At 40.9% G+C, this 12,441-nt stretch overlaps 1 protein-coding gene across 3 annotated transcripts in view; it reads right to left on the reverse strand.

The window, feature by feature from the left end:
- The window catches only part of PDCD1LG2 (programmed cell death 1 ligand 2), a 115,233-nt gene that overhangs the window by 19,236 nt on the left and 83,556 nt on the right, over positions 1–12,441 (reverse strand). For all 3 annotated transcript variants that reach the window (XM_081236230.1, XM_081236229.1, XM_081236228.1), the window contains one exon: positions 4,577–4,843. In XM_081236230.1, the coding sequence (XP_081092356.1) occupies positions 4,577–4,843 (267 nt within the window). The remainder of the gene's footprint in view (positions 1–4,576; positions 4,844–12,441) is intronic.

Here is a 12,441-nt window from a genome sequence, read left to right on the forward strand (position 1 = left end):
CCACCCCAGACTCTCACTGCTATATTTGTTTTATTCATTGACTTCTGGAGGAGCATGTTGTGGGTCACAGAAGTCAGCAGTGAGCAGCTCAGCTTATGAGAATGAGTAGAAAGGGGACAGTCACAAGACAATTTAAAGATGCCTTTGTGAAACAGAAGCAAGAATGCCTTTGTGGGAGAATGTGTGACTTTGGTTATTTTGTTGCTATTTTGTTGGTATTTGTATCACAAACTAGGGGATCATTTGACTGCGCTGATCTGGCTGTCCACACAGACTAGCTGCTGGGATGATGGGACTGGGGTCATCCAAGACTAAGTCTCCAACCCATTAATCTGACATTTATTGAGCACTTACCATGGGCGGAGCACTGAGGTTTTGCTTTAGTTTGGACATAAAGAAGACTCATGTGAACAATTAAAATACACGGAAAATAAAATACCAATGAAAGAGAAAAGACAAGTACAGTCACAGGCAAACAAAGAAATGGTACAGGCAATAGGTTTTAGGAGGCAAGATGAGGGAAAGATGCCTTGTACCCTGGAGTTGCCTGAGCTGCCATGGAGAACTGGTGAAGAGGGTGAATAATGATATTTTATGTGGAAGAAACTGCTGAGCAGAGAAGTCATGGTGATGGGAGAGGTACAAGCAGGTTCAGAGAGTACAGGGAAAGGAAGGGGAGCTGCCCGGAGCAGAGGATCCATATCAGGAGATGGGATGAATATAGAGCTGGGAAGGATTCTCAACCTGTCTCTAGAGACGGGTTGAAAATCTCTGACTGCACAAAGATTCCTCCATTTCCCTGCCAGCCGCATTCATGAGTGGTATCCTAGGAGCTCCCAACCTCTGATGCAGACCCCACAGGTCCCTCCCACGATTGTTGACTATTCCTTCAGCTCTGTTGGCTCCCTTGGAGAGAAGAGCCAGCTTACTTCATTCTTAACTTCTCACTGCCTCAAGGCTTCCAGAAGAATGGTTAGTCTGCTCTTCCACCTCTCTACCATGAAGAAAAAAAATACTGATGTACTCAGTGATGTGAAGTGTAGATTCCAGTTATTTCCAAATTCATCTTACCCAGGCCCCTGTTTCTCAGCAAAGCTCCTTATATAAGTGTCATTCTAGAAAACCACATTTCATCCAAAGTATTGGCCAAAAATTAACCAGGCAGGGCTTCCCTGGTGGCGCAGTGGTTGAGAGTCCGCCTGCCGATGCAGGGGACACGGGTTCGTGCCCCGGTCTGGGAAGATCCCACATGCCGCAGAGCGGCTGGGCCCGTGAGCCATGGCTGCTGAGCCTGCGCGTCCGGAGCCTGTGCTCCGCAAGGGGAGAGGCCACAACAGTGAGAGGCCCGCCTACCGCAAAAAAAAAAAAAAAAAAAAAAATAACCAGGCAGAAAATTCCACATAACAAAGGAGAGTTTACTAAACAATTCTTGGAAAAAAATAATTCCCCTGGGATTGTAATATACAAGACTCTAGACCTCTGGTACGAATTAGTTATAGCTCAATTTTTATAAGGTGACAAGTCTGGTGGTCTTAGCTGTGATTAAAAAAAGAGGTAGAGAATATTGAAAGGTCCAAACTTGCCTAATTCACTATTTTCACTCAAAGTTGGCCCTAAAAATGGTAAGTTGCTAAATCCTTAGCATGAATCCTCTCCTTACTTCCTCACTTCATCATAATAACTTAGTTAGAAAGAAGCTGGGATAACTTTAGCCCTGGAATTGGGTAGCAAAGTGTGGATAGGTGGGGAAGTGGGGAATTGGGGGTTTGAAGATGACAACGGAGCTGGCTGCCTCTGAAAACTATATCAGGGAGGATTCTTTTCTTGTAAAAAAAAAAAAAAGAAATGCTAGGAAATTAATGATGAGATGGGCATTGAGTCACTTCAAAGTTCTCAGTCTGGTCTGCAGATTGGTGCCAATCCATGATAAAATTTAATTTGAGATAGAGCAGGTATCTCTGGTGCCCCAACTCATATTCTGCCTGTCTTACCCCTGACTTCAGCTATGGCTGAATGTGGCTGAATGATGGATGGTCCTGTGCAGGTTCTAACTCACTTCCCCCAGACAGTCTTGCCTCAACCATGTGCTACTTTTATGCCAGGGCTCCCCCAATGCTGAGGGTTGGTCCCTTTCATCATTACTTCCAGTGACCCATTTGTAGAATTTTTGCTTCTCATCTCCACAAATATAGGCTCCACTGGATTAAAGGTCCAGCTTCCTAGTGGCAAGTGCTTCTACCAAAGGATGCTGTACCAAGGGATATGTTCTATTGCATCTAGATACTGCCTAGTCAGCTTGAGCTCTACCCACTGTCAGACCAGCAGGCAAAGAAAAGAATCATTGCACTGGTAGAGTAATCAAACTTGATTACCAGGAAGAACTCAAATGCTGCTACATAACGGAGGCAAGGAAGACTATGTCTGGAACCCAGGGATCCACTGATTCTCTGAGTCTTGTTACTTCCATACCCAGTAATAACAATGAAAAGGCAATTGCAGCAACTTCAGTCTGCTAAGGGCAAGGTGACTACGGGCTCATGTCTCTCAGGGTTGAAAGTCTGAGTCACCCCCAACCCCTATTTCTCTCCACCTTCCAGGCAAACAAACTATTCCATCTGAAATGCTGAGTGAGGGAAATCTAGAATGTATGGTGGATGAGAGAAATGACAAACATCACTTATGGCTTGGGATCAGTTGCAGCAGCAGGAGCTGTAACTTGTTCCATGAACTCTCATATATGCATCTTGTGCAGAGATTGTGTCTACTTCCCTGCCTGAAGGCTCAGAGACAGTGGACTTAACGTAGGGCATGAATGGATGGACCTGAGCAGCGCAAGGGATAGACTGTTGTAGTCCTGCCTCACTTCCTCTCAGCTTCACCTCTGATTTCAGCCACAGATTGGGTAGAATTCGGGGTAGGCCTTGACTCAGTTCATGGTCAATAATTCACCTCAAGTGGATACATTGCTTTCTGCCCTGGAATGACTTTGATGCTATAGATGCTATGGGGAGCTCACTCAGCCCACATGCATGCATAGCTCACAGTAGAAGGAAGTTAACACTCCTGGGGACAACTGTTAACCACTGGGGGTAAAAGCAGATGGATTAGTCCTTCCACCTGAAGCCCTTTGAGGGCATCTTAGGAGATGATCTATACACTTCTCAGGTGGTCCTTGAGTATTTAAGCTTCTATTGTCCACACCAACAACTTTGATAATGCACCCTTCTATTTGCTTTTCCTTCTTTCCTGTCTTGATTTCCTAAACCTCTCACTTCTGCTCCCTGGGGTCATCACCTGAATACCTGCATGCCACACAAGTCCTTATTATAGGCTCTATGTTATCTAACTAAGGTAAAGGGCAAATAGTGAAATATAATGACAACATAGCAAATCTTCTATAAAGTCAAATTTATCATAACTAGGGACTGTTCTTTATTTGGAGATTATATCCTTTATTGGTATGATAGCAGAATAATGACTCCCCTCAAACATGTCCATGTTCTGAAACCGGTGAATGAGTTATCCTACACAGCAGAAAGATTTTGCAGATGTGATTATATTAAGGACCTTGAAATGGGAAAATTATCCTAAATTATCAGGTTGAGGTATGTATTGTGGGGAGGCATCTAATGTAATCACAAGGGTCCTTAAAAGGTGGAAGGATCCTTAAAAGGTGGAAAAGGTGGTCCTTAAAAGGCAAGAGAGTTAAAGAAAGAGATGTGATGACAGAAGCAGAGATCTGAGTAATGCAATTGCTGGTGTTGAAGGCTGTAGGAAAGGTCCATGAGCCAAGGAATGCAGGTGGCCTCCAGAAGGCAGAAAAATCAGGAAAATGAATTCTCCCTTAGAGCCTGTGCAATCCTGTCGACACCTTGATTTGAGACCAGTGAAGCCCTTTTCAGACTTCGGACCTCCAGAAGAGTGAGGTTAAGCCCATGATGTTTGTGGAACAATAGGAACAATAGGAAACTTATGTCTCTGGTGATAAAATGACCTGTCTCTTATGAAATGATTATGATACTAGATGTTAACTCTCTTATTTGGCAAATGAATGTTCTTGGCAGATAAAAAAATTGTCAGACTACCAAAATTGTCAGAAATTTTGCTGGTGCACGAAATTCTAAAGTATGGGATTCAGCATAGCCAGTGAAGGCTCTAAATGATTTTTTTAAGAGGTCAGTTTTCCTGGAAAACCCTAAAACCACTTGGCTGGCAGCGAAGCCAGCAAAGTAATATTCATAATGCTGACTCGTAGCACTGTGCCTGAATCACAATGATGAGCCTTTATGCTGGGTATTTTCAGTTTCCTCTCTGGATCCATTCTCTCCACTCCAACACTCAGTTCTGAGCTCTGAGAGGTTGACTTTATGAACATGTCAGTGGAATTCCTCCAGGGTGGTAACTGCTCCCCGACTTTTGAAGCCCCAGGTGTCCTGCACTACCTTTAGTACTTTCTCTAAATCCTAATCCCACCTTCATAAATAGTCCCTTTATTACACCATCCTCAGATTATTCATTCTGAATGTGCCATCCATTTCTTGCCTGAACCCTGACTGGTAAGCTAGGCAGCTCTTACCTTGGTCAATGATGGCCGAAGTGAGTTCCTTCATATTGGCATTCCAGAACACACAGCTGAAATTCCTGCCAGGGTGTGGCTTTAGGCGCAGAACACTAGTGACCTGGTAGAGGCCTTCAGAGGTCTTGGTGTGGCTGGTGTTGGTAGGAACACTGATATTTGGCCAGGACACTTCGGCCAGGGGATAGCCTACAGCCTGGCAGGTGAGCTCTACCTCATCTGTCCCTGGGACCTTAAGGTTGCGAGTGTTTATCTTCTTGTAGGAAGCTGGACAAGAGAAGAAGAAAAAGAAATAAGTCTCTCTTTTCTGATTCCCATAGATCTCCCTACTCGATGCCACGTGAAATAAAATTATCATTACCAATGTTAAGTACTAATAGTTTTAACTTGTTAAACATTTCCTATGTCCCAAATATCATGCTATTTTACATACATTGAATTATTAAATTTTTACAATACAGCAAAACAGTATTGTTAATATACCCAACTTTTGTTGAAGGTAATTGAGGCTAGAGAGGTCGAGATTTCACTCAGAGGCACAGGGCTTTTAACTGGTGGAGCCAATTTATGCACACTCGAGGTTTGATTCCAAATCTCAGTGGTGCTTTACCCTACCACAATCTGTGGCATCCTGTATTAATGTACATTATCTTACAATTGGGGATTGGAGAAAAGAGAGGCTGGATAAACTAAATCACTAGATAACCCCCACATCTCACTTTATTTAGTACTTTTTCTAACATCTTCAGGAGAAAATTTTCTTTCCATGTCCTCCTTTCCTCTGTCCTCTTTAAGATTAAGAGGAGAAAAAATAAGGACCTAGAAATCTGTTGGAGGTCAGATTCATTGCCATCTTGGTCCCAGATGGTTCCATCTGGGTTTGTTTTTTTGTTTTTTTAACACTTTATTGGAGTATAATTGCTTTACATTGCTGTGTTAGTTTCTGCTGTATAACAAAGTGAATCAGCTCTACCTATACTTACATCCCCATATCCCCTCCTTCTTGCATCTCCGTCCCACCCTCCCTATCCCACCCCTCTAGGTGGACAAAAAGCACCGAGCTGATCTCCCTGTGCTATGTGGCTTCTTCCCACTAGCTATCTACTTTACATTTGGTAGTGGAAATATGTCAATGCCACTCTCTCACTTCATCCCAGCTTACCCTTCCCCCTCCCTGTGTCCTCAAGTCCATTCTCTACGTCTGTGTCTTTAGTCCTGTCCTGTCCCTAGGCTCTTCAGAACCATTTTTTCTTTAGATTCCATATATATGTACTAGCATACGGTATTTGTTTTTCTCTTTCTGACTTACTTCACTCTGTATGACATATTCTAGGTCCATCCACCTCACTACAAATAACTCAGTTTCGTTTCCTTTTATGGCTGAGTGATATTCCATTGTATATATGTGCCACATCTTCTTTATCTATTCATCTGTCGATGGACACTTAGGTTGCTGCCATGTCCTGGCTATTGGAAATAGTGCTTCAATGAACGTTGTGGTACATGACTCTTTTTGAGTTATGGTTTTCTCAGGGTATATGCCCAAAAGTGGGATTGCTGGGTCATATGGTAGTTCTACTTTTAGTTTTTTAAGGAACCTCCATACTGTTCTCCATAGTGGCTGTACCAATTTACATTCCCACCAACAGTGCAAGAGGGTTCCCTTTTCTCTACACCCTCTCCAACATTTACTGTTTGTAGATTTTTTGATGATGGCCATTCTGACTGGTGTGAGGTGATACCTCATTATAGTTTTTTTTTTTTTTGCGGTACGCGGGCCTCTCACTGTTGTGGCCTCTCCCGTTGCGGAGCACAGGCTCCGGACGTGCAGGCTCAGTGGCCATGGCTCACGGGCCCAGCCGCTCCGCGGCATGTGGAATCTTCCCAGACCAGGGCACAAACCCGCGTCCCCTGCATCGGCAGGCGGACTCTCAACCACTGTGCCACCAGGGAAGCCCCTCATTGTAGTTTTGATTTGCATTTCTCTAATGATTAGTGATGTTGAGCATCCTTTCATGTGTTTGTTGGCAATCTGTATATCTTCTTTGGAGAAATGTCTATTTAGGTCTTCTGCCCATTTTTGGATTGGGTTGTTTGTTTATTTCATATTGAACTGCATGAGCTGCTTGTATATTTTGGAGATTAATCCTTTGTCAGTTACTTCGTTTGCAAATATTCTCTCCCATTCTGAGGGTTGCCTTTTCGTCTTGTTTATGGTTTCCTTTGCTGTGCAAAAGCTTTTAAGTTTCCTTAGGTCCCATTTGTTTCTTTTTGTCTTTATTTCCATTTCTCTAGGAGGTGGGTCAAAAGAGGATCTTGCTGTGATTTATGTCAAAGAGTGTTCTTCCTATGTTTTCCTCTAAGAGTTTTAGAGTGTCTGGCCTTACATTTAGGTCTTTAATCCATTTTGAGGTTATTTTTGTGTATGGTGTTAGGGAGTGTTCTAATTTCATTCTTTTACATATAGCTGTCCAGTTTTCCCAGCAACACTTATTGAAGAGGCTGTCTTTTCTCCATTGTACATCCTTACCTCCTTTGTCATAGATTAGTTGACCATAGGTGCGTGCGTTTATCTCTGGGCTTTCTATCCTGTTCATTGATCTATATTTCTGTTTTTGTGCCAGTACCATACTGTCTTGATTGCTGTAGCTTTGTAGTATAGTCTGAAGACTGGGTGCCTGATTCCTCCAGCTCCCTTTTTCTTTCTCAAGATTGCTTTTGCTTTTCGGGGTCTTTTGTGCTTCCATACAAATTGTGAAATATTTTGTTTAGTTCTGTGACAAATGACATTGGTAGTTTGATAGGGATTGCACTGAATCTGTAGACTGCTTTGGGTAGTATAGTCATTTTCACAATGTTGATTCTTCCAATCCAAGAACATGGTATATCTCTCCATCTATTTGTATCATCCTTAATTTCTTTCATCAGTGTCTTACAGTTTTCTGCATACAGGTCTTTTGTCTCCTTAGGGAGATTTATTCCTAGGTATTTTATTCTTTTTGTTGCAATGGTAAATGGGAGTGTTTCCTTAATTTCTCTTTCAGATTTTTCATCATTAGTGTATAGGAATGCCAGAGATTTCTGTGCATTAATTTTGTATCCTGCTACTTTACCAAATTCATTGATGAGCTCTAGTAGTTTTCTGGTAGCATCTTTAGGATTCTCTATGTATAGTATCATGTCATCTGCAAACAGTGACTGTTTTACTTCTTCTTTTCCGATTTGGATTCTTTTTATTTCTTTTCTTCTCTGATTGTTGTGGTTAAAACTTCCAAAACTATGTTGAATAAGAGTGGTGAGAGTGGACAACCTTGTCTTGTTCCTGATCTTAGAGGAAATGGTTTCAGTTTTTCACCATTGAGAACGATGTTGGCTGTGGGTTTGGCATATACGGCCTTTTTTATGTTGAGGTAGGTTCCCTCTATGCCTACTTTCTAGAGAGTTTTTATCTTAAAGGGGTGTTGAATTTTGTCAAAAGCTTTTTCTGCATCTATTGAGATGATCATATGATTTTTATCCTTCAATTTGTTAATATGGTGTATCACAATGACTGATTTATGTACATTGAAGAATCCTTGCATTCCTGGGATAAACCCCACTTGATCATGGTGTATGATCCTTTTAATGTGCTGTTGCATTCTGTTTGCTAGTATTTTGTTGAGGATTTTTGCATCTATGTTCATCAGTGATATTGGCCTGTAGTTTTTTTCTTTTTGACTTCTTTGTCTGGTTTTGGTATCAGGGTGATGGTGGCCTCGTAGAATGAGTTTGGGAGTGTTCCTCCCTCTGCTATATTTTGGAAGAGTTTGAGAAGGATAGGTGTTAGCTCTTCTCTAAATGTTTGATAGAATTCGCCTGTGAAGCCATCTGGTCCTGGGCTTTTGTTTGTTGGAAGATTTTAAATCTCAGTTTCAATTGCAATGCTTGTGATGGGTCTGTTCATATTTTCTATTTCTTCCTGATTCAGTCTTGGAAGGCTGTGCTTTTCTAAGCATTTGTCCATTTCTTCCAGGTTGTCCATTGTATTGGCATATGGTTGCTTGTAGTAATCTCTCATGATCCTTTGTATTTCTGCAGTGTCAGTTGTTACTTCTCCTTTTTCGTTTCTAATTCTGTTGATTTGAGTCTTCTCCCCTTTTTTCTTGATGAGTCTGGTTAATAGTTTATCAATTTTGTTTATCTTCTCAAAGAAGCAGCTTTTAGTTTTATTGATTTTTGCTATCATTTCCTTCATTTCTTTTTCATTTGTTTCTGATCTGAAATTTATGATTTCTTTCCTTCTGCTAACTTTGGGGTTTTTTTGTTCTTCTTTCTCTAATTGCTTTAGGTGTAAGGTTAGGTTGTTTATTTGAGATGTTTCTTGTTTCTTGAGGTAGGATTGTATTGCTATAAACTTCCCTCTTAGAACTGTTTTTGCTGCATCCCAGGTTTTGGGTCGTCGTGTTTTCACTGTCCTTTTTTTCTAGGTATTTTTTGATTTCCTCTTTGATTTCTTCAGTGATCTCTTGTTTATTTAGTAGTGTATTGTTTAGCCTCCATGTGTTTGTATTTTTTTCAGTTTTTTTCTGTAATTGATATCTAGCCTCATAGTGTTGTGGTCAGAAAAGATAGTTGATATGATTTCAATTTTCTTAAATTTACCAAGGCTTGATATGTGACTCAAGATATGATCTGTCCTGGAAAATGTTCCAGGAGCACTTGAGAAGAAAGTGTATTCTGTTGTTTTTGTATGGAATATCCTATAAATATCTATTAAGTCCATGTTGTTTAATGTATCATTTAAAGCTTGTGTTTCCTTATTTATTTTCATTTTGATTGATCTGTCCATTGGTGAAACTGGGGTTTCAAAATCCCCTACTATTATTGTGTTACTGTCGATTTCCTCTTTTATGGCTGTGAGCATTTGCCTTATGTATTGAGGTGCTCCTATGTAGGGTGCATAAATATTTACAATTGTTATATCTTCTTCCTGGATTGATCCCCTGATCATTCTCTAGTGTCCTTCTTTGTCTCTTATAATAGTCTTTATTTTAAAGTCTATTTTGTCTGATATGAGAATTGCTACTCCAGCTTTCTTTTGATTTCCACTTGCATGGAATATCTTTTTCCATCCCCTCACTTTCAATCTGTATGTGTCCCTAGGTCTGAAGTGGGTCTCTTGTAGACAGCATATATACGGGTCTTGTTTTTGTAACCATTTAGCCAGTCTATGTCCTTTGGTTGGAGCATTTAATCCATTTACATTTAAGGTAGTTATCAATATGTATGTTCCTATTACCATTTTCTTAATTGTTTTAGGTTTGTTATTGTAGGTCTTTTCCTTCTCTTGTTTCTTGCCTAGAGAAGTTCCTTTAGCATTTGTGGTAAAGCAGGTTTGGTGGTGCTGAATTCTCTTAGCTTTTGCTTGTCTGTATAGGTTTTAATTTCTCTGCCGAATCTGAATGAGATCCTTGCTGGGTAATCTTGGTTGTAGGTTTTTTCTTTTCATCACTTTAAATGTGTCCTGCCCCTCCCTCTGGCTTGCAGAGTTTCTGCTGAAAGATCAGCTGTTAACCTTATGGGGATTCCCTTGGATGTTATTTGTTGCTTTTCCCTTGCTGCTTTCAATATTTTTTCTTTGTATTTAATTTTTGATAGTTTGAGTAATATGTGTCTTGGCGTGTTTCTCCTTGGATTTATCCTGTATGGGACTCTCTGAACTTCCTGGACTTGACTGACTATTTCCCTTCCCATGTTAGGGAAGTTTTCAACTATAATCTCTTCACATATTGTCTCAGACTCTTTCTTTATGTCTTCTTCTGGGATCCCTATAATTTGAATGCTGGTGCATTTACTATTGTCCCAGAGGTCTCTGAGACTGTCCTCAATTCTTTTCATTCTTTTTTCTTTATTTTGCTCTGCAGTAGTTATTTCCAATCTTCCATTTTCCAGGTCACTTATCCGTTCTTCTGCCTCAGTTCTTCTGCTTTTGATTCCTTCTAGAGAGTTTTACATTTCATTTATTGTGCTGCTCATCATTGTTTGTTTACTCTTTAGTTCTTCTAGGTCCTTGTTAAACGTTTGTTTTATTTTCTCCATTCAATTTCCAAGATTTTGGATCTTCTTTACTATCATTACTCTGAATTCTTTTTCCAGTAAACTGCCTATTTCCTCTTCAATTGTTAGGTCTGGTGGGTTTTTACCTTGCTCCTTCATCTGCTGCATATTTCTCTGTCTTCTCATTTTGCTTAACTTACTGTGTTTGGGGTCTCCTTTTCGTAGGCTGCAGGTTCGTAGTTCCCGTTGTTTTTGGTGTCTGTCCCCAGTGGGTAAGGTTGGTTCAGTGGGTTATGTAGGCTTCCCAGTGGAGGGGACTGGTGCCTGTGTTCTGGTGGATGAGGCTGGATCTTGTCTTTCTGGTGGGCAGGACCGCATCTGGTGATGTGTTTTGGGGTGTCTGTGAACTTATTATGATTTTAGGCAGCCTCTCTGCTAATGGGTGGGCTTGTGTCCCTGTTTTGCTAGTTGTTTGGCTTGTGGTGTCCAGCACTGGAGCTTGCTGGTCGTTGAGTGGAGCTGGGTCTTAGAATTGAGATGGAGATCTCTGGGAAGGCTCTTGCTGATTGATATTACATGGGGCTGGGAGGTCTCTGGTGGTCCAATGTCCTGAACTTGGCTCTCCCACCTCAGAGTTTCTAGCCTAACAGCCGGCAGGAGCACCAATACCCTGTCAGCCACACGGCCAGTTACATGGGGAGTTTCTTGCCTTTTGGTAAGTCTGAGGTCTTCTGCCAGTGTTCCGTAGGTGTTCTGTATGAGTTGTTCCACATGTAGATGTATTTTAGATATATTTTTTTGGGGGAAGGTGATCTTCACATCTTACTCCTCCACCATCTCGAAGGTCCTCTGGGTTTGGTTTTTCTGTTTTTGTTTGTAGCTTCCTTTCTTTTCTCTGGACACTGTAACTTAAAGCTTTATGTTCATTCCTTTTAAAGGTGGGGGTTGATGGCTTTTGAGCAAAGACCTGGAACAGCTCTGGCAACACTTTGAAGACGAATGAGTTAATACACATAAAGTGCTCAGAAAAGGGCAGAAACACAGTAAGCACTTGATAAATGCTATTATTTTTTTTAAGACCTGGATTCTGCCTATAAATAGTCAAGAACTGAGTATATTTATACTTCTCTCTAACACACACACATACACACACACACACACACACCCTTCTGTGCAGTGGATGCTGAATGAATTAATCAGATATGCCTCGCTGCCCTCTAGAAAACTGAGATATAAAATAGACACAAGTGACATTGAGAGCACCAGGAAGACACAAGGACAAATTGTCCAGTTATCTTAGATGATAGCTAAAAATAAATAAATATTAACCACATACGCAGATACCAGGGAGTGTGAAAAGTAACCTGCTGATTTTTGGTGAAAGGACGAGGGAGTGAGCACTAGCTCTCATCAGGTAGGAAATACTTCTTTAAGAAAGAATTTCAATACAATCTTTGAAGTAAAGATGTATATATGGCACAGTTATGATGAAACTTTTTTTTGTTAAATTTTTGGGAGGAGTATAAATGAGCACAAACTGTGAAAAGCGATTTTATATTAAAAATGCTAACAGCCATGTGGAAAATATCAAATATGTATGATTTACTAAGTGTTTTCTAGGTGCTGAGTTCATGCCCTGTGCTTTTACATTCTGTGGAGGTGGAAGGAAGATTCATTCCCTTCTCCACAATTTTTGCTTTTTGAGAACCTCCCTTGTGCGTCTCTGTGTTATGGGTTGCTAATAGGATTAGTTATAGCCAAAGTCACTCACTGAGTCACGGGTCACTGGAGAGTAAGGTGACTGTGTCTTGAAGTGCTGTTTATAACCT

Source organism: Mesoplodon bidens (assembly GCF_964165515.1).
Source record: "Mesoplodon bidens genome assembly, chromosome: 6".
NCBI lineage: Eukaryota > Metazoa > Chordata > Mammalia > Artiodactyla > Ziphiidae > Mesoplodon > Mesoplodon bidens.